Source organism: Apodemus sylvaticus, chromosome 8 (assembly GCF_947179515.1).
Source record: "Apodemus sylvaticus chromosome 8, mApoSyl1.1, whole genome shotgun sequence".
Taxonomy (NCBI): Eukaryota; Metazoa; Chordata; class Mammalia; order Rodentia; family Muridae; genus Apodemus; species Apodemus sylvaticus.
This window is the reverse complement of record NC_067479.1, coordinates 77,321,580-77,342,436: the sequence shown is the minus strand read 5'-3', so window position 1 is coordinate 77,342,436 and position 20,857 is coordinate 77,321,580. Positions and strand designations below refer to the sequence as shown.

The 20,857-nt window shown below is 42.0% G+C and overlaps 1 protein-coding gene and 1 pseudogene across 1 annotated transcript; both read right to left on the bottom strand.

Annotated features, from left to right (window-relative positions):
• Positions 1–1,151: 1,151 nt before the first annotated feature.
• Positions 1,152–12,615, bottom strand: LOC127690760 (uncharacterized). Its single transcript, XM_052190293.1, has 5 exons — positions 12,474–12,615; positions 11,390–11,552; positions 10,161–10,292; positions 9,337–9,519; positions 1,152–1,254 (listed from the first exon to the last, which is right to left on the bottom strand). The coding sequence occupies exons 1-5, from the start codon at positions 12,613–12,615 to the stop codon at positions 1,152–1,154; spliced, it is 723 nt and encodes a 240-aa protein (XP_052046253.1).
• A 6,895-nt stretch (positions 12,616–19,510) lies between these two features.
• On the bottom strand, positions 19,511–20,283 carry LOC127690977 (protein TMEPAI-like; annotated as a pseudogene).
• Between the last annotated feature and the right edge of the window lie 574 nt (positions 20,284–20,857).

The window sequence follows — 20,857 nt, the reverse complement described above, 5'->3', positions numbered from 1 at the left end:
TGACATACCTCCTCCCGCAAGGACATATCTTCCTAGTGTTTTTAAAACAGTTCCGTGAACTAGGTAGCAAGCATTCAAATATATGAGCCTTTGAGGGCCATTTTTATTCAAACCATTCTACTTATGATAAAGCTTTTTTAATTTCTCAAGCTGACTATGGGAGTTATTAGAGAAATACTGTTGTGTTTCAACTATTGTTGTTCCACATGATAATCCACAGAGCAGTACATTATAACTGTGGTGGAATTCATGACTATAAAGATACAGCATGGATACTTTCTTCATCATGGCATTGGGATCCACAGAGTTTGACACACTATGCACATCAAAAGCACAATTCCCTGTGTAGCTCTGCCTAGGTGGGAACTAATTATAAAGTATAAGCCACACGATACTTGAAGATGTTCCCTCCTACCTGCTACATCTCCTGTTATAGGACTGTGAGCCACACATGAATACAGTAGGTTCTTTTGAGAGAAAAATTAGAGACTATGTTTAATTCATAAGAACACATTAATTTTACTCAATACCGGCTTAAACTGTGGGAGTCAATGTATACAATATATAGACTTAGCAAAACAGCAAATTAAATACAGTAACAAAAAGATAAACACCATAATTCAAACAAAAGGAAAGAAAACTAAATACCCCAAACAATCAAAATTCTAACACAAAACCAAACATAATAATTAAGTGAAGCAGCATTTTACTGCTGCAGATTTTAAGCACAGTCCTACAGGCTGTTGTTGCTGGCCTTGGAAAAATTGTACAAAGGCAGTCAGTGGTGATAAGAATCTCCTCAAGATGAAAGTAGGCATACCTCATTTTGGGGAGGGAGGTGCTGGTAGAAAAGTCCTTCCAAGGCTATGCAAGAGACATGTGACAGATGGTACCTCAAAGATTTTCAAGATCACATGACTGATCACCTTGAAATAATTCATCAGGACCATCAAAAATTGACCTTGTCTGGCTCCTCCTGGGTGCCCAGCAGATCTTGATATCCCAAGCACCTCTCTGAAACCTTCCAAACCTGCAAACTCGATGGACTAGAGGCTAGACACAATAAAGGCATCTTCACATATAAGAAGTAAAAAAAGAAAAAAATGCAGCCCAAGATGTCCGTGGTTACAGGGATGAGATGCAATAGTTGTTCACTTGCTTTCCACACTCAGTGCTCCTGGTGAAGAGTTGTGTCTGAGGGAGATCTTGATAGGGTCTTTCCCACATTCGAGCTCCTGTTGCAATATTTCAGACCTAGTGGAGGAAGAGAAAAAGGCCTGCTGAGAACTTGTCATGTCAGCTCTCCAGCAAACACCAGGTTTGCTCAGCAGCGCAATGCAGTAAGACCCTTCAGCTGAGGTCATGTCCTATATCCCCAAAGGAGAATGGCCAAAGAGGACCTGGGCCTGGATGTTTTGCACACCTTTAAAATATTGCTTGATAGGGAACTATGAACTACACATGGTGGTGGACTTAAAGTAAAATATCACATTTTTCCAATAGTTCATTCATGGTATATTGAAATATAACCGTGGTACAATGTCTGAATTGAAAATTATTCACAGGCCTTCTCAGAAAACTACCCAGCACTGAAGTGAAGTAAAGGCTCTTATTATATCTACATTGCAGAATCCTTACTGGGTTCCACAGTCAACTCATACATCTGTGAATCTCCAGAGAATCCATCTTTCAGGAAATCCATGCACGCTGAAGAGATACTATAATCAGCAAGTGTGTGCTGCATGCAAATCTTCCCAAGAGTAAGCATTGAAGTCTAAAAGGGATATTGATGAAGAAAAAAAAGAGATACCCCTGCTATGTTCATGGGTCATTTAGGATTATTTGTGGGGAAACTTAAGGGACAAGTGTCTCTCGTCATACCAGAGAGCTCAAAAGGAAAGAAGGAGTAGAGAATCACCAGAAACTCCATGGATCACAATTATTTCATGGACAGAAGTTCTTTTCAACTTAGGTTCTCCTAGCTGACTGAGTCAGAGCCATGAAGAATGACAGAGACTCCCACCAAATTAAAACACTTTTCCAGGTATAGGAAATTTACTTGGGTCCTGACAAGTCATCTCAGAGACATCTAAATGACTCTGCATCTCACAAGCTTTGCACGCACAGACACACACACACACACACATACACCACGCACACACACAAGCACATATATTCACAGAAAGAACTGTATTTCATTGCTGAAACATGCTTGAATTCTCAGGTAATGAAAATAAAAGACATTACTGAGTATACTATAAAGGCATAAGTCAATTGGAATTGAAAATAAAAGGCTGGAGAGGTGGCTCAAATTTTAGGACCACTGACTGGTCTCCTGGAAGACCTGAGTTCAATTCCCCACAACCACGTGATGGCTTCCAACCATCTTTAGTAGGATCCAATGTCCTCTTTTGGTGTGTCTGAAGAGACTGACAGTGTGGTCACATACATGAAATAAATAAATCTTTTTTTTTAAGAAAAAGAAAAGAATATTGAACAGGATAAAAACATAGTAGGCATAGCCTATAGATAGTTCATTCAATAATGGGCTTTCCCCTAATAAACAAAAGATGTAACTTTGAAGTCTTGGCCTGTTAGCCAAAACTGCTTATCATCTTCTTAAAACTGTGTACAGTAGGCTTGGTTCCCAGTAAAGGCACACTGGAGAGGGGTGGACCAGCCTGGTCCTGTCTCTTATTCCATGGTCATCATTGGTCTAAAGTGAGCAGAATTTCCCAGTAGTAGGCCCTCCATTTACCATAGCCTGTGGGAGTTTGGAACCAAAACGATGAGCCAGGCAACTAGTAAATATCCATAACCAGGATGCAGAGGGAAACTTTCCTTCCTGAAGGAGATTCTGTCAGGGATATTGTGAGAAAATTAAGGATTATTAGTTCATGGCGAATGGCTGTATATATTATCACAAAATTACCAAACCAGAGTGTAATGTTTATTCCTTGACTGATAGACAGCTCAATAGTTTATAGTTTGGGGCTGCTCTGAAACATACCCCTAAAACCATGATGCACCTTTATTTCTCTGTGGATAACTACTTCTGGTTCTGGAATTGCCAGCTCATTGGGGATTGCAGTTCAACTTCCTGAAAAGTTGTACATGGAATCTCAAAGGGATACACCATTTGACACCACCAGCAATGTCTGAGGATATTCATTTCTCCCAGCACTCCTTGAGGATGATTTTAACTCAGAGCAAATTATTCTGAATAACAGCAGTAACAGAGGGCTAGAGAGAGAACACAGGGTTTGTGCTTCAGACTCTCAAGTGTCTGAGGCAGCCCTGTTCTAGCACTTCACCATATATATGGTCCTTTGGCTTGATACAGATGCAATACCAAGGAACTCAATCATTAAAATAATAACACCCTGGACAAATTCCATGGCCATGGAAACCTGAGTCAAATGTAGTCAAAGTTGGAAAGAAAATGATAGTAGGCAACAAAGAAAACAATCTGCAATGCTGAGAAGATGCACTGAGCTGCCTGACCTTCCAGGATGCAGGCAGGATTCACCAAGAGCAGACAAGGGACACAATAACTAACCCAGCCTTTTTGATTCTCAGGAACATAGATTTTGACACAGCAGCCTCTTCCATTTCTCCATGTACCACAGTCTTTTGTTTTCCTTAAAATGATTTCAGTACACACAAATACTTTTTCCTCTACAAACCCTTGAAAATCTGACTTTACGCCACATTTGTCTCCTTATTTTTTAATGAGCTAGGTGGAGAGGCCTGATGATGGGCTGCTGTATTTGAAGTTTCCCTGATGCAAAATAAAAAGGGAGAGGACTTTTCTCATTAACAGTGTTTTCTATTTTCATTAAAGATGTTTACTTACCTAGTGAATATGTGAATATATACATATAAATATATACATATATGTACAGACACAAGTGCAGGTCTTCACACAAATGCGCACACAAACACATACATACAAAAATCCATGAGTACACACTTGTATATATACAGGCACCTACAACAAAGACCTTCCATTACTCAAATACACAACATGAATATGCTAAGACACACCCAGGCAAAAGCACAAACACATATAAACATCCCTATCACCACCCCACACAGATCTATAAAAAGACTGCTATGTTTCAGCACATTTACTGTTCCTTGAAGTAGCGGAACCTAAGCTGTGTACAAGGCTCTTAGACTAACGGAGGTTCTGTTGCTCATACAGTACTTATTTCCTTGTCAGGAACTTTGTCCATGCACAGATTTACTGATACTACAAGTATGTTATAAGTTATGCAGAAACACACTGGCCCATGGAAGTTTCAATGTTCTTTCATAGAGGGTTCCAAGATCATCTTTAAGCAAGCTCCAAGATGAAACATATTGTGCACTCTAATCCTACCTTGGCTACTTCTCTGAAGACCCTTGTATTACCAAGTAACACAGTTCTCCACGGTTATTATCCAGGAACTTTACAACACATTGTAGTTCATGTGTTTAAAAAAATCCTGAATGTCAGTCAGAAGGAGGCAAGTGAATTAATAGGCAATGATTTTTCTGAAATGCAGCACTCTACAAAATGATGAGAGGAAATCTGTACTGAAGCAAGCCATGCCCGTGATATACTCAGCATAAGAGTATCAGCAGAGGGATGCACCCTAGGATTCCATGAATCATCTTGGTGAAACCAATAAGATATACCATGAATTTCTAGGGGGTCATTTAGGCCATGGAAGGCAAAGAATTTTAATTTTAATATATTTATATAGTTTGACTTTATCTATTTTTCTCAAAATTCTTTTTTTATTTGATATATTTATTTACATTTCAATTGATTTCCCCCTTTCTATACCCCCACCCCCCGAAAGTCCCATCAGCCCCCTTCCGTCCCCGTTTTCCCACCCAACCCTTCCCACTTCCCTGTTCTGCTTTTGCCCTAGACTGCTTCACTGAGTCTTTCCAGAACAAGGGGCCACTCCTCCGTTCTTCTTGTACCTCATTTGATGTGTGGATTATGTTTTGGGTATTCCAGTTTTCTAGGTTAACACCCACTTATTAGTGAGTGCATACCATGATTCACCTTTTGAGTCTGGGTTACTTCACTTAGTATGATGTTCTCCAGCTCCATCCATTTGCCTAAGAATTTCATGAATTCATTGTTTCTAATGGCTGAATAGTACTCCATTGTGTATATATACCACATATTTTGCATCCACTCTTCTGTTGAGGGATATCTGGGTTCTTTCCAGCTTCTGGCAATTATAAATAGGGCTGATATGAACATAGTAGAACATGTATCCTTATTACATGGTGGGGAATCCTCTGGGTATATGCCCAGGAGTGGTATAGCAGGATCTTCTGGAAGTGAGGTACCCAGTTTTCGGAGGAACCACCAGACTGATTTCCAGACTGGTTGTACCAGTTTGCAACCCCACCAGCAGTGGAGGAATGTTCTTCTTTCTCCACATCCTCACCAACATCTGCTGTCTCCTGAATTTTGAATCTTAGCCTGGCTGGTGTAAGGTGAAATCTCGGGGTTATTTTGATTTCCATTTCCCTATTGACTAATGAAGTTGAGCATTTTTTAAGATGCTTCTGCGCTATCCGAAGTTCTTCAGGTGAAAATTCTTTGTTTAACTCTGTACTCCATTTTTAATAGGGTTATTTGGTTTTCTGGAGTCTAACTTCTTGAGTTCTTCATATATATTGGATATTAGCCCTTTATCTGATGTAGGGTTGGTGAAGATCTTTTCCCAATTTGTTGGTTGCCAATTTGCCCTTTTGATGGTGTCCTTTGCCTTACAGAAACTTTGTAATTTTATGAGGTCCCATTTGTCAATTCTTGATCTTAGAGCATAAGCTATTGGTGTTCTGTTCAGGAACTTTCCCCCTGTACCGATGTCCTCCAGGGTCTTCCCCAGTTTCTTTACTATTAGCTTCAGAGTGTCTGGCTTTATGTGGAGGTCCTTGGTCCATTTGGAGTTGAGCATAGTACAAGGAGTCAAGGATTGATCAATTCCCTTGGGGTGACTCTTACCAAACATGTGAAAGATCTGTATGACTAGAACTTCAAGACTCTGAAGAAGGAAATGGAATAAGACCTCAAAAAATGGAAAAACCTCCCATGCTCATGGGTCGGCAGGATTAATATAGTTAAAATGGCCATTTTGCCAAAAGCAATATACAGATTCACCGCAATACCCATCAAAATCCCAACTCAATTCTTCACAGAGTTAGAAGAGCAATCCTCAAATTCATCTGGAATAACAAAAAACCCAAGATAGCTAAAACTATTCTCAACAATAAAAGAAATTCTGGGGGTATCAGTATCCCTGACCTCAAGCAATACTACAGAGCAATAGTGTTAAAAACTGGTATTGGTACAATGATAGGCAGACAGATCAATGGAACAGGATTGAAGATCCAGAAATGAACCCACACACATATGGCCACTTGATCCTCGACAAAGCGGCTGAAAACATCCAATGGAAAGAAGATAGCCTTTTCAACAAATGGTGCTGGTTCAACTGGAGGTCAGCATACAGAAGAATGGGAATTGGCTTTATTTATTAGCAATGACTTTAATTAAGAAAGAGTTAGATTGGGGCATTGCCTTTTGTCTTAGGAGGGGTTGTAGCCCAAGACCCTCTGAGGGAGGAGCCACAGGGCCAAGATGAGGACCTGGTTCTTAGATAATTCCACAAGTAGTATCCTGAGGCACCACTCCATACCTTAGATCTGGAAGGGGTGCTATTAGGTTTGCAGGAACTCCTCTAGAGTGACAAGCTAATGGTGGCCAACTGGGGTGGGAGGAGAGGGCGGGGCAGGAGTGGAAGAGGCCTGGAAAGCCCCTGATCCCAGGGTCTGTGTGGCCTCTGCCACAGCTGATGCCATCCACAAGGTATGCAGACAAAGAGCAGTGTGTGAAGGTCCCAAGGCAGTGGAGGGACCCAGACATGGAACTTCAGGAAGACACTTGGTCTCTGGGGCTACTGGATTCTGAGGATCAGCAGATGGCTTGGCATGAGAACCCAGGTGGTGTAGCCTAGTGGTCCCTTGGCTAACCACACTGCTTTCCCACCAGGTCAGGCAATCAACTTTTGTGACACCTGAAATACTGAATTGGTGCCCCTTGACCTACAAGTGCCCCACACATCCATGTTACAATCAGAGTCTGGTGTTCAGGTCCCTAAGGATCCTTTTAAATAGGACAACCCAGATCCTTCGAGCCCTATTTTATCTCATGTCTGCAGCTAGCTGTTGTTGAAATTCACTTTTGTGTGCCACATCCTGCTCTGGTTCCAAGAGTACTGTGTCTTCCTTGTGGTTCTTCCTCACATGGGTGGGCCTCCAATCCCAGGGTCTGTAAGTTGTGATGTATGAGGAAAAGACTAGGAGAAGTCATCTGAGTTCACATAGTCATATTTGGGAAGGGTGGGCTGAGCTAAATATGAAATTATTCACTTTTAAGTTTTGGACATGTAGTTTCTGATTCTTTAATAAGGCATCATTGGGTTGAAAACTCACTGGTGGCTTACAGGGAGCCCAGGTTTGTTGAGTAAGAGCCAACACCCTCCTCCTTCTTGCTCATAATTCCAGCCTGATGAAAAGAAAGCCCATGAACAGGAACAGTGGGACAAGGAGTGTGTCTGACACCTGGCAGAAAAGGCATTGGATTCCACCATGAGAAAATATTGATGCTTACAGAAAGAAAAGGAAGAAGCAAAAACAATAAAATATTTACATAACATGCTGAATGGAGTAATGGATAAAGAAAATGTGGTATATTTACACAATGGAATACTACTCAGCAATTAAAAACAATGATTTCATGAAATTTTTAGGCAAATAGTTGGAACTGGAAAATACCATCCTAAGTGAGGTAAACCAATCACAAGAGAATACACATGGAATGCAATCACTGATAAGTGGATATTAATTAGCCCAGAAGCTCTCAATACTCAAGACATAATTAGCATATCAAATGATTCCCAAGAAGGAAGGAAGAAGAGGTCCCTGGTCCTGGAAAGGCTTGATCCAGCATCATAGGAGAGTACCAGGACAGAGAAATGGGAGGGGGTGATTGGAGAATGGGTGGAGAGAAGAGGGCTTATGGGACATATGTGGATGTGGGAACTGGGAAAGGGGAAAACATTTGGAAAGTAAACAAAGAATATACATACACATATACATATATATATATTCTTTGTTTACTTTATTTCATATATATATATATATATATATATATATATATATATTTATCTCGAAAGCCACCATGTTATTCTTCTTTATGTCCAGATGAACATTGTGACAATAACTAGAGACCAAAGGATACAAGTAGCTCTGTCTAAGAGGTGACAGAATATTCCAAGATGCTGGTCAGGCAGCTTAAGCAAAGCAAGAAAATTTCAAGTTCAGGGAGAGACCTGGGCACAAGGGACTATGTTACAGAAAGACTGAACAAAACCACCTGGCCCCTCAGCACATCCACCAATATACACATTTGTATTTCACATGCATATGGGCACACACACACACACACACACACACATACACACACACACATACACATATACTCACTCACATGCACATACATTCGCTGTACAGAAATCAAAAGTGAGCTAGAATCTATAAAGAGACCACAATGTTAGAGGAACAGTTGAATGTAGATATGAAAAGCTGATGTTTCAAGTGAGATTCAGGACTCAGCTATCCATGCATTGGGGACTAAAAAAGCTTAGGGAACACACATCTTAGACTATGAGTTTGTGAAATTTTAGTTTTAAAGCTTCACATCTCTCACACTAATCCTCATCCTGGGAGAAGTCTTTCACACATCCTTGTTCATCCAATCAGCTCCACAATATAAGCTCTTGGAAAGAACTCTAGCAATTCTGACAGAAATCAGGACTGACAGGATGCTACTCAGGCTCTTTAAGTGTGAATCAATCTCTAGGCAGGATAAAGAGAACATCCTGCAAATGCCCTCAAATGACTCCTACACAGCAAATGAGCTAACAAAATGACTTTATCAATCAAAGTTCTGTACTACTACAAGGAAGGCACCCACATAGAACCTTTCTAACATAATGGCATGTAGGTGTGAAATGTGTGTTTAAACTATACATCATAATAAACTGCAGCTTTAACTTCAGCAGGAGGATCTACTTGTCTATTGTCCAGTGTCCTACAAGAGGCTAACTCCACAGAAAGTCTTGTAATTAATAGGAGAAATGAACAACTGGATGAGACATAGTAGAGTGCCTAGATAAGTTTCAGGATGCTTAAATGGAACTGACTCTGTTTATGGTTAAACAAGAGAGCAACCTGCCCGAGATGCTTCATTCATCCTACCTGCTGCTGCTTGGTAGTAGGTCATACAATATCTTGAAGGCTTTTATACACAAAATGTTTGTTAACTTGGTGTCCTCTTCCAGTGCAATTTGCTCCCGCAGCACATGTCTGTTCTCAGTCCACAACATCTTGACTTTGTGCTTTTGATGGTTATATTCACCCAGGCAGTGTTTATTCCTCATCCTGAGCCAAAAACAAAATATGGTGACTCCCAGGGAGCATCCATCTTCCTCCTACATCTCCAAGTACCAACCCCCTTCAAGGGGCCCTGACCTCCAGGCAGCCTCAGTCTACAGTCCAGATTAGCCATGAAATATCTCATGGAGGAAGGTCAAATGCAGAGGACAGCCACATTACAGAAGACTCAAGGTAGTTCTGAAAACACTGACTGCAATAGGAGACATGTATCTTCCAGAAGAGGACATGGGCCCCATGTGTACTAATGTGTTCATGGTGTTAAAAACCACCTGTAGTTAGAGAGCCTATCTTCTTTAGGAAAGGATAATATACCCAAAATTTCCACAATCTTCCTATGTGTCTCATGGAAACCAGACCTATAAATCTACTTTCAGACCCCAAGAAGCTCAAGGTTGATTGATATCCCCATCATTGTGCAAATCTTTTCTATCTCATGAATTCTGAAATGTAAAGTACAATGGTTTGAGGGGAGGTAAAAAACCTAGAGCCTTGCTTTGAATGAGGCAGGATTCCTTTTAAGAGGTATACAGTATATATAACCTGAGCCCTCACTTTGCTTCAAAGACAAGAATGGGCAGACACACTCTGTGCCTAATAGTTGGGTCATGACCATGGTAGTCACTTACCAGTACATTTGATTTTCTTTACTTAGCTCCTTACACTTGGACAAGGCCACACTGAGCTCTTGTGGCATTTTCTTGAGGTTGGTCATCATTTCGTGGTATTGCATATTAAGCATGAATGACTCAAAGTTGTTCCTGTGGGAAGGCAGGGCACAAATAGCAAATAATCCCATGAACTAAGGATACAAGTATCACATCACTTCAAGCTGAATAGTCAATTACCCCAGCCCATATAAGCCACATCCTTCCTCCTTGGTACTGGTTCTCCCAGGTGCTTATTAAACTTACTACTCTTTGCCTAGGTACAGTAGAGCCAAGGAAGTAAGAGAAGGGAGCTGGCATGCTTTAGCTCCCTGAGAGGTCTTGAAGGAATAGACTAGCTCTCCCAACAACTTTCCAGGAGCCTGTGCCACTGGTCTGGGTCCACCTTAATCCTGTGATGACTCTTCTTCTGTTTTCAGATAATGAATTGTCAGTCATTGGTTCTTTTGTACATTAATTCCCAAAGGACTTAATCAATATGTATAGGGAAAAGGCTTTATAATATACACCAGAAGTTTTCAATGTTCTCCCAAGGTGAACACAGAGGTCACATGCTGTGCTGCTGGAAATGAGGCTCCCTGGCCTCATCACTACCATTACGTAAAAACTGAGTCAGACAAAACCACCTCACACAACACAAACTCCACAGATCATTAGTAGAAAACACACACACACACACAAATACAATCAGAATGTCATATAAATACAATGATATGGCATCATCTCAGGGTATCATGAACAAAATTGGAGAAAAGCAGACAGCCGATCCAAACACAATGAGAGGCAGCACCTGGGACCATGCTCCTGTAGCTCTTGACTGGACGAATTGTACCCAAAGCAACTCTAGGTCAATTACAAAAGTGATTTACATAAACACACAGTACTTAGCATCTCCCACAAACAAACACCTGTCCAGGCTTCTAAAAATGCAGGAAGAGCGCTCGCATACTACTCCTCTTCTCCCTCTAGACTGTTAATCATGCCACATGCTTCGATATACTTTTGGAGCAGTCAAAAGTGCCTCTGACCACATCTCCTATGAACTTCAAGTCCTGTGTTGAACATCCAATTGGCAAAATAAATTTGACCATGAGGTTAGCTTGGAGCTATGGCCTCCTGTGATAAGAGAAAACCTGAAGTTAACAGAGAGGGCCCAAGATAGTCAGCAAAAACCTGGGCAAAATGACTACCTGTCATTCAAATCCTGGTTAGTATAATGTGCCAGATTTTCCTGGAGTTTGTCTCTCTCCTTTTCCATCTTCTGGAGATCCCCTTTGAGCTTGTCCAACCGCCCCATTCTCTGCTCCTCCTCATTGATGTTGGACGGTTGTGATGATGCCTTCCCAACAGACCCTGTAGGTAGATCAACACTTTTAAACTTGTAGAGATAATAGGACAGGGAACAGAGAAACCATGCTTACTCCCAAACATAAGACCAAGGAAGAGGAAATTCTAGAGACACAGTGAATCCCTGAAAGAAAAGGAAATCATCTTCAATGTGGACTGCTCAGCTATGTCCCTGTTTCCAACCACCTTTACTAAACATAAGCCTCACTCACTACTGCAGGCCCCCTAGTCCTGAATTATATAAACAAACCCAAGAAAGAAGAATTAGAGGGCATTGGCATCTGTTATCAGACAATGTAGACCATAATGCTTGGCACAAAAAGAGTGACCATAAACACCAGCACCTAACATCTCCCACAAGTGAACACCTGTCAGGGCTTCATAAGATGGGTGATGCAAGCACAGTCACTACACTAGCCCATATAATGAGTCAAGCCACATCATGTTTTTGCAAAACCAAACAGTCTAAGACCTTGATTCATGAACAGGGGATTATCTCTCTCTGTCCTTGGCATCACATATTCATGTAACCTACAGTAAACTATTTAGGATGAAGGTTCCATATTCTTTGTTTGCATTCCAAATGATTTCCCCTTTCCCAGTTCCCCACTCCCCATATGTCCCATAAAACCTTCTTCTCTTCACTCATTCTCCAATCACCAACTCGCTATCTTTACAGCAACATTGTACTATTCTCATAGAGCTTCTCCCTGACAGAATTTGCCATTCAGGAGGAAATTAAGATCTCTCAGCAAAGCAACTGTAGGCTTGTCGATTCCTGCCTCTGCAAACGAATCATCTGAAATTCTTGACTCTGGGTCTGCCTTTGAGTAATGTTGAGGATCCAGGTCATAAGCCCTATTCCTGGAAGGACCATCTCAAGCCCACCTCCTCCAGGAAGCTCCCTGACCCTTGCCCAGGACTCACTGTGCCTTCCCCATGACCATTTCCTCCTTCTTAAATGCCAACATGACAGAAGACCAGCCTCCTTCTGCCTCTTCTGCCTAGGCCTGATCTCTGTCTGTATTCTATTATCCCTCCGAAATATCCTGCGCAGCATGGACAGCATGCCTGGTTCTGAACCCAGTAGTCTCTGAAGAAATACCCCACAGGCAGTTGGTGTCACCACAACACTGGTGACATCACAGAAGATTCTACTGTTCTCATGGATACAAGGTTGCTAGACCTAAAGCTCTAGGGTCCTTGGATGAGGGCGATTCTTCTCCATTATAAATCTACTTCTGTGGTCCTTGTATGTAACATGTAGTCCAAGTCCCCTGGTTGCCTTCTTTCCCAGAGGCTACAATAATTCTCCCGGACCTTTAATTTTATGCAAGTTCAATTGTATTCTTTGTTGTTCACATGTCTTAAGAGGAGATATTGTTTCAGTATAGACAGATATGTGTTTTCATGAAATCTGTGTTTTAGGATCTCATTTTTGCAATGAAAACTCCCTGTTCTTATCAATATAGGGACTCAGGTACAAGGGAATATCAAATTATACAGTTTATGTCCCTTCTTTAAAAGATAAAATCCCACATTCTCCCTTTCTCAGTTACAACCAGACAGAGCAGGCTTCTGTGAGCAAAGCTCAACAGGGACATTGGGTTGCTGCTCTGTAGTCCTATTAGCTCTCCCTTCACCAGCATCTATCTGTCTGAGTTCCTAGTTCCAGGCCTGAGGCTCTTGTGGGTTGGAATATGATCCTGCACTCAAAAGATACCTAAGACTGAATAGGATGGATAGGGGTTAGAAAGAACTCAGGTCCGGTGAAACCCAATCTTAATGGGTCCATAATTTCAGGAGGGACTCTTTTTGGCATTGTCAGCTGTGGTTTTTGCCTTCTTGACCTGGGTGTGCCAAATCTGTGGTAAAATACCATCTAACCTTTTAGGTGTAAGAGTGGAAACATCATGTAAGTCCTTTCTAAATTGATTGTTTTCTTTGACTACCACCTTCAGCCATGTAGAATCACTATAACAAGGTTCAAAGGTGTCTGTAGAGATGTTGGGGAAATCAGAAGAAGTCCAGTCTGTCTCGCAGATGGTCAGATAAATATTGCTTATGGAGAACTGGAGGACCAAAACAATGAAAAAGAAATAGAGTATGGCTAACTGATGATCTCTGAGCCTGGAATAAAATTGGAGAGGCATTCCAAACAAATACTTTAAGCATGAATCCCTCCCTGTATTTGGATAGAAGAGGCCCAAATTAAGAAGGAAGCCCATCTACCATTCCATGGACTCTCCTGAGAGTTCTGTTGTGTGCCCATTAATGAACTTTCCTTTATTTCCATGGCACCAGAATTGTGATGTCTGCATGCACAATGAAGGTTCCATCTATTAATAAATCATTTACCAGTAATTGACAAATTTTGGCTATGAACACTCAGCTATTGTCTGAAACTATTCCAAAAGAGTGGTAAAATTCCAGTACCTGGCAAGGTTTTGAGCATTTTCAGATTAGTGAATATACCTTTTACCTAACCAGAGAAAGTATCATTGAAAAAAAAGCATGTACTCTTATCCTCTGCTACCAGGCCACATATCACTGAAGTCAGTTTCCCACAATTAAACATATCTCTGGCTCCTCATATGTGGCCAATTCTGGGAGAATTATCTCTGGTTACCTTTATTTTGCTATAAATCTGACATATTGCATATATAAATCAGGTCAGGATGTCAAGTCTAATTATAACATGTTTTGTTCTGAGCAATTGAAAAACTATTGTATATATTAGTCAGATAGCTGGTAAAGGTTAGTTACCAGAACCCTGCAAATATTTTCTGGCAGAGTGAACCCACTCACCTGTGGTCACAAAGTAGCTAAAACCATCCAGTAGATAAAAGATAGCCTTTTCAACAAATGGTGCTGGTTCAACTGGTAGCTAGGATGCAGAAGAAGGCAAATTGATCCATTCTTACCTCCTTGTACTAAGCTCAAGTCCAATTGGATCAAGGACCTCCACATAAAACCAGACACACTGAAAGAAATAGAAAAGAAACTGGGGAAGACCCTTGAGCACATGGGCACAGGGGAAAATTTGCTGAACAGAACACCAATAGCTTATGCACTAAGATCAAGAATTGACAAATAGAACCTTATAAAATTATAAAATTACAAAGTTTCTGTATGGCAAAGGACACTGTCAATTCAACAAAACAGCAACCAACAAATTGGGAAAAGATCATTACCACTCCTCCATCCAACAGAGGGCAGAGATTCCAGAGAGCAAAATAACCCTTTTAAAAATGGGGTACAGAGCTAAAAAACGAATTTTCACCTGAGGAATATCAAATGGCTGAGAAGCACCCAAAGAAATGTTCAACATCCTTAGTCGTCGGGGAAATGCAAATCAAAACAACACTGACATTTCACCTCAAACCAGCCAGAATGGATAAGTTAAAAATAACTCAGGAGAGAGCAGGTATTAGAGAGGTTGTGGAGAAAAAGGAACACTCCTCCACTGCTGGTGGGATTGCAAGTTGGTATAACCATTCTTGAAATCAGTATGGCAGTTCCTCAGAAAACTGGGCATGATATTACTGGAGGACCCTGCTATACCTCTCCTGGGCATATACCCAGAGGATTCCCCAGCATCTAGTAAGGACACATGCTCCACTATGTTCATAGCAGCCCTATTTATAATAACCAGAAGCTGGAAAGAACCCAGATGCCCCTCAACAGAGGAATAGATAAAGAAAATGTGGAGTATTTACACTATTGAATCGTACTCAGCTATTAAAAACAATGAATTCATGAAATTCTAGGCAAAAGGGTGAAACTTGAAAATATTATCTTAAGTGAAGTAACTTAATCACAAAAGAATACATCAGTATGCCGTCACTGATAATTAGGTAAAAGCCCAGAAGCTTGAAATACCCAAGACACAATTCAAGGTCCATTTACTGTGGCCTATTTGTTGATGTTGGTAGGGATGGCTACCGGGTATTACATAACCAGTCAGAGGGCTCATCCGTGGAATACTAATTCTACCTTTCTCATTGTGGCTTTTTGAACACAGTTCTTTATTTAGAGCTGGAGCCTTGTGAAACCACTCCATCCCCATGGCATGTCAGCTGTTGTTGTCATTGTTTGGTCTTATTTGAGCAGCCCTATTGTTCAGATTTCTTCCCCCCTCCCCCGCTTGGTAACAGTTTATTTTCAAGTTGGAAAAGGCATCTGTACCTGGGTGCCTTTTTGGGAGGTTGGGGGATCCTGACTCAGCTATAACCTAGAGGGACAACAGAGTTCCCCTTCAGCAGGGAATATTTAACTGTTCACTGTCTGTCTGGACAGAAACATCCATTGGCTTGCTGGCAGGAGGCCCTGGGAACCTGGCTTTCCTCCACAGTGGGAGTCTCTGAGACTGGGGTGTCTGGGGGACACACTGTAGCTGCTCTGCTCAGCCTGAAACTCAACATTTCTCCAAGTCTCAACACACTCTAGAAGTTTCCATCAAACAAGCACTGATATATAAAAAATAGTGCAAAATCTCAACATTTCTACAAATAGCTTTAAACCCCTGATTTGTAGGATTCTTTTTCTTTACAAGGTAATATACATTTTCAGAGTTGGTACTCAAAAATTGCCACTTTTTTCCTCTTGTATTTCAGAAAACAACTTTCTTTTTGAATAACTTTCTTATTCAGAGAGGGGTGATCCGGGAAATGGGAAATCATTTGGAATGTAAACAAAGAATATAGAAAACAAAAATATTAAAAAAAAATAAAAATAAAGCCAAAACCATACAGTGGAAAAAAGAAAGCACCTTCAACAAATGGTGCTGGTCTAACTGGCAGTCTATATGTAGAATAACGTAAATTGATCAATATTTATCACTCTACACAAAGCGCAAGTCCAACTGGGTCAAGGACCTCAACATAAATCTTTAAACACAGAATCTAGTAGAAGAGAAAGTGGGAAATACCTTTGAGCACATTGGCATAGGAGAAGATTTTCTAAAAAGAATACCAATGGCTTAGGCTCTAAGATGAACATGGGACCTCTCGGAATTGAAAACCTTTTATAAGGCAAAGAACACTATCAATAGGACAGCATGGCAGCCTACAGATTGGGAAAAGATCTTCATTTACCCTACATTCTACAGTGGACTAATATCCAAATATATAAAGAATTCAAGAAGTTAGATTCCAAAACACCAAGTAATGCAATTACAATTGGAGTATAGAGCTAAACAAAGAATTGTCAACAGAGGATTTTGAATGGCTGAGAAACACTTAAAGAAATGTTCATCATTCTTAGTCATTATGGAAATGCAAATCAAAACAACCTTGAGACTCCACCTTACACCAATGAGCATGGCAATGATCAAAATTTAAGGGACAACACTTGCTGTTGAGGATGTTGAAAAAGAGGAACACTCCTCCATTGCTGTTGGGATTATGTCTCCCCCCTCCCCCCCCCCCCCCCCCCCCCGCAACTAAGCTGGCTGGCAAGCTCCCAAACTCTTCCGATGGCTACCTCCGGCCTTTGTTCCTGTGAACAATAGGCTCCGCACCTGGACTATGGACACTGCCACCAAGCCGGTGTTTACCTGACTCGCCAGTCTGAAGGCAGGCGACCCACTGAGACCTGGAGCCAGAGAATTCACAGGAACGCCTTTGAAGCGACCAACTTCTGGGGGGGGGGGTGGCCGATCCCCCAAAATACTATATAACTTGCCTTAAAAATTATTAAAACCAGTCTTGACCGGAATTCCCGCCTTGACTCACATCTCTCTCCGCCTCCCTGTCCCTGTAACCTCAAAATTCTCTTAACAGGTAACCCGGTTCACATGTAGCTGCTGGCAGACTACAGGATTACAAACTTGAACAACCACTCTGGAAAACAATCTATTGGGTACTCAGAAAACTAGAAATAGTTTTACCTTAAGACCCAGCTATACCACTTCTGAGCATATACCCAAAAGATGCTCCATCATACCACAATGACATGTGCTCCAGTGTATTCATTGTAGCCTTATTTGTAATAGCCAAGAAGTGGAATCAACTCAGGTGTTCCTCATCACAAGAATGAAAACAGAAAATGTGGTTCATTTACTCAATGGAATACTATTGAGGTATTAAAAACAAGGACATCATGAAATTTGCAGGCAAATAGATGGAACTAGAAAATATCCTGAATGAGGTAACCCAGTCCCACAAAGACATGGATAATATGTACTTATTAATGAGTGGATATAAGAGTACAAAATATCCACAATACAACTCACAGACACAAAGAAGTTGAACAAGAAGGAAGGCCAAAGTGAGGATGCTTGAATCTCACTTAGAAGGGGAAACAAAACAGACACTGGAGGCAGAGGGAGTGAGGAACCTGGGTAGGAGAAGGGAGGGAGAGGGGAGCATAATGGAGAGTAGGTAGGAGAGACAAGAAAGAGGCTAAGAAGGCCAGAGAATGAATGGAAATATGTAGATGCTGGAGGCGGGATTAGGTTTAGGAGTGGATGGCATTTATAGCAAGTCCCAGAGACTTGGGACTGGGGAGGCTCTCAGGGCTCAATGCAGATTACCTTAGCAGAAATGAAATGCCCAATGGTGGTCATATAGAACCTGAAGATACCAACTCCAGGACCCACAGTGGAGGCATGGGGAAACTAGCTTACCTACAGAAATTTTGACCAAAAATTGTTCCAATCTAAAAGAAATGCAGGAACAAAGATGGATCAGAGACTGAACAAATGCCTGATGAACAAATGCACCAAGTTTGGATCCATCCCAAGGGCAGGCACCAATACTGACACTATTCCTGATATTCTGTTGTGCTTGAAGAGCCTAACATGGCTGTCCTCTGAGAGGATCTACCTAGAAGCTGACTGAGACTGATACAAGTATCCATGGTCAAGCTCCAGCTGAACAGTTCGGAGAAGGAAATGAAGGGATGGCAACCTCACAGAAAGACCAACAGTGTCAGCTAACCTGGACAATTGAGAACTCCCAGTGACCAAGCCACCTTCCAGAAAAAAAAGGGGCTGGGCTGAGGCCTGAGGCACTTCTATAGCAGAGGGTTGTTTTGTTTAGACTAGGGGAGAGGATGTCTAATCCTATAGAGACTTGATGCCCCACAGTGGGGGATGCCCAGTTAGGGTCACCCTCTCAGAGGTGAAGAGGTAGCACGGATGGGGGAAGAACTCTGCGAGGATGGATGAGGGGCAGCATTTGGGATGTAAATATATAAAATAATTTACAGAACAGAAAAAAAAAGAGGGAATTCAGTTGTATCTTTTGAATTATGTGAACACTGTTTAATTAACATAAAGTCTAGCTGGATCTGGCATTAACAGATTTGATGTTTGGTTGATTGACATTGGAAAGTCATTGAACATTGTATTTAATATGTTCAGGCATGTTTAAGGCACATGTCAGTGAAAAGGAACTGAAGTACAAATTCACATTAAATAAATGTAACAAAAATACTATTAAAAATATTCCTGTTCTCCCACATACAGAGTTCTCTCTCTCTCTCTCTCTCTCTCTCTCTCTCTCTCTCTCTCTCTCTCTCTCTCTCTTTCTCTCTCTCTCTCTTTCTCTTTCTCTGTGTGTGTGTGTGTATGTGTGTGTGTGTATATAATATTGCACATCTTAATCAAAGATTTTGTGTAAATATGTCTTTAAAGTTAAGTAAAGCCATCATAGAAGAAATTAAGCATTCACCTATGGAGCTCAACTAAGAACAGTGAAGAAAAGTCTAGTGGAGCATTTTCTCTTTTGCCTTCAAGACACACAGTGCTCATCAAAGAAACATGGTATCCTTTTCCTTTTTCTTTTGCAGGCTTCTTGAGCTTCTGCTTTCAGACCAAACAGAACACGTAAACATTTATTCAGAGACAGGAGAACTACCACATGCCACATGGTCTGTTTCCCCGGACTTCCTCTCTCTTCTCTCTTAGAAGGTGTGGAATATTTTCTGTGGTTTTGCCTACAGGTGCCCTGGTCTCACTCCTAGAGGGGGTGACCTTTCTGTTTTTCCTTCTCCTCTTATCTCACCACATTGTCATCATTCTGGAAAGCATGGCAAAATGCAGGCAGACATGGGAGGACATTGTGGGGCAATGTGAGGGTGATGGAGCTGGGCCCCACCTGGCAGGGAAGATGACTGCCTGCTACTTTGCTGGTGCTGGGAGGAGGAGCCTGGGTGGTGACAAATGACCTCACTGTAGGGGGGAGGCGGCCACTCCATGCACCCACCACTGCTATAGCAGGTGGCACTGATGCCCCTGAGTTACTGAGTTACTGCTGGGAGGACAGGGCCCTCCCATCACAGAGTGAGATGGTGGGGGGCAGGGTGATTTCCTGCTGCATGTAGGGGTAGGTGGGCTGGAAGCTGCTCCGCTGGACAAAGGGAATCAAGACAAGGCAGTCAGTGGGCCTAGGCTGGGCATAAACCTGCAGCTCCTGCATTCTTCCTGTCAGCTTACTCTCTGAGGGCCAGAGGCACCCTTCTGAATTCAGTCTGTCATCTCTTCCCCTGGCCTGGCTGTGTCAGCTGGTGAAGGAGCAGGCTGACAGCTTGTAGTGGCTCAGCAGGTACATGATCATCATCACCACCATCACCATCATCATTATGAGGATGACCAAGATCTCCATGAACTCCAGCTCCTTGATCTCCAGGCTGGGAACAGAGAGCCCTGGCAGTTGCACACCCAGGAGACACTGAGCTGCCTGCTGGCTGCAGTGGTGGTGGTGGTGCTGTTGACCCCCATCAAGCAGTCATGGGAAGCAGAAGGCATGAGATGCAATGCAGAGGGTGCAGGGGGCAGCCCTGTTTGGCCTGCCAGTCTTGGGCCAGGCGAACAGAGATCAATTCGCTGCCAAGGTTCCATGGCGAGCAGGGTACCCTGGCCGAAGAGAGGGAGTCCCGGGGAGGCATGCCCTGGATGTGCCACTTGCAGCATGCGGGTCACTGGTGGGTGGCCAGGGCACAGGGTTGCCAGGCTAGTTTGAGCACCAGGCATTCAGCAGATGAGCACCTCCTCCAGCTCATTAAAGACCAAGGACATCGGTTGCCTTGTTGAGATTTTGTGAGATATTTTTTTATGGCAAGTTTTTAAAAAAATTTTTTTTAATTGGATATATTCTTTATTTTCATTTCAAATGTTGTCCCCTTACCTGGTTTCTCCCCCAAAAAATCCCCTAACACATCTCCCCTCACCCTGCTCACCAGTCCAGCAACTCCTGCTTCCCTGCCCTGGTATTCTCCTATTCTGGAGTATTTAGCCTTCTCAGGACCAAGAGCCTCTCCTCCCTTTGATGTCCAATGAGGCCATCCTCACTGGATATGCATCTGCA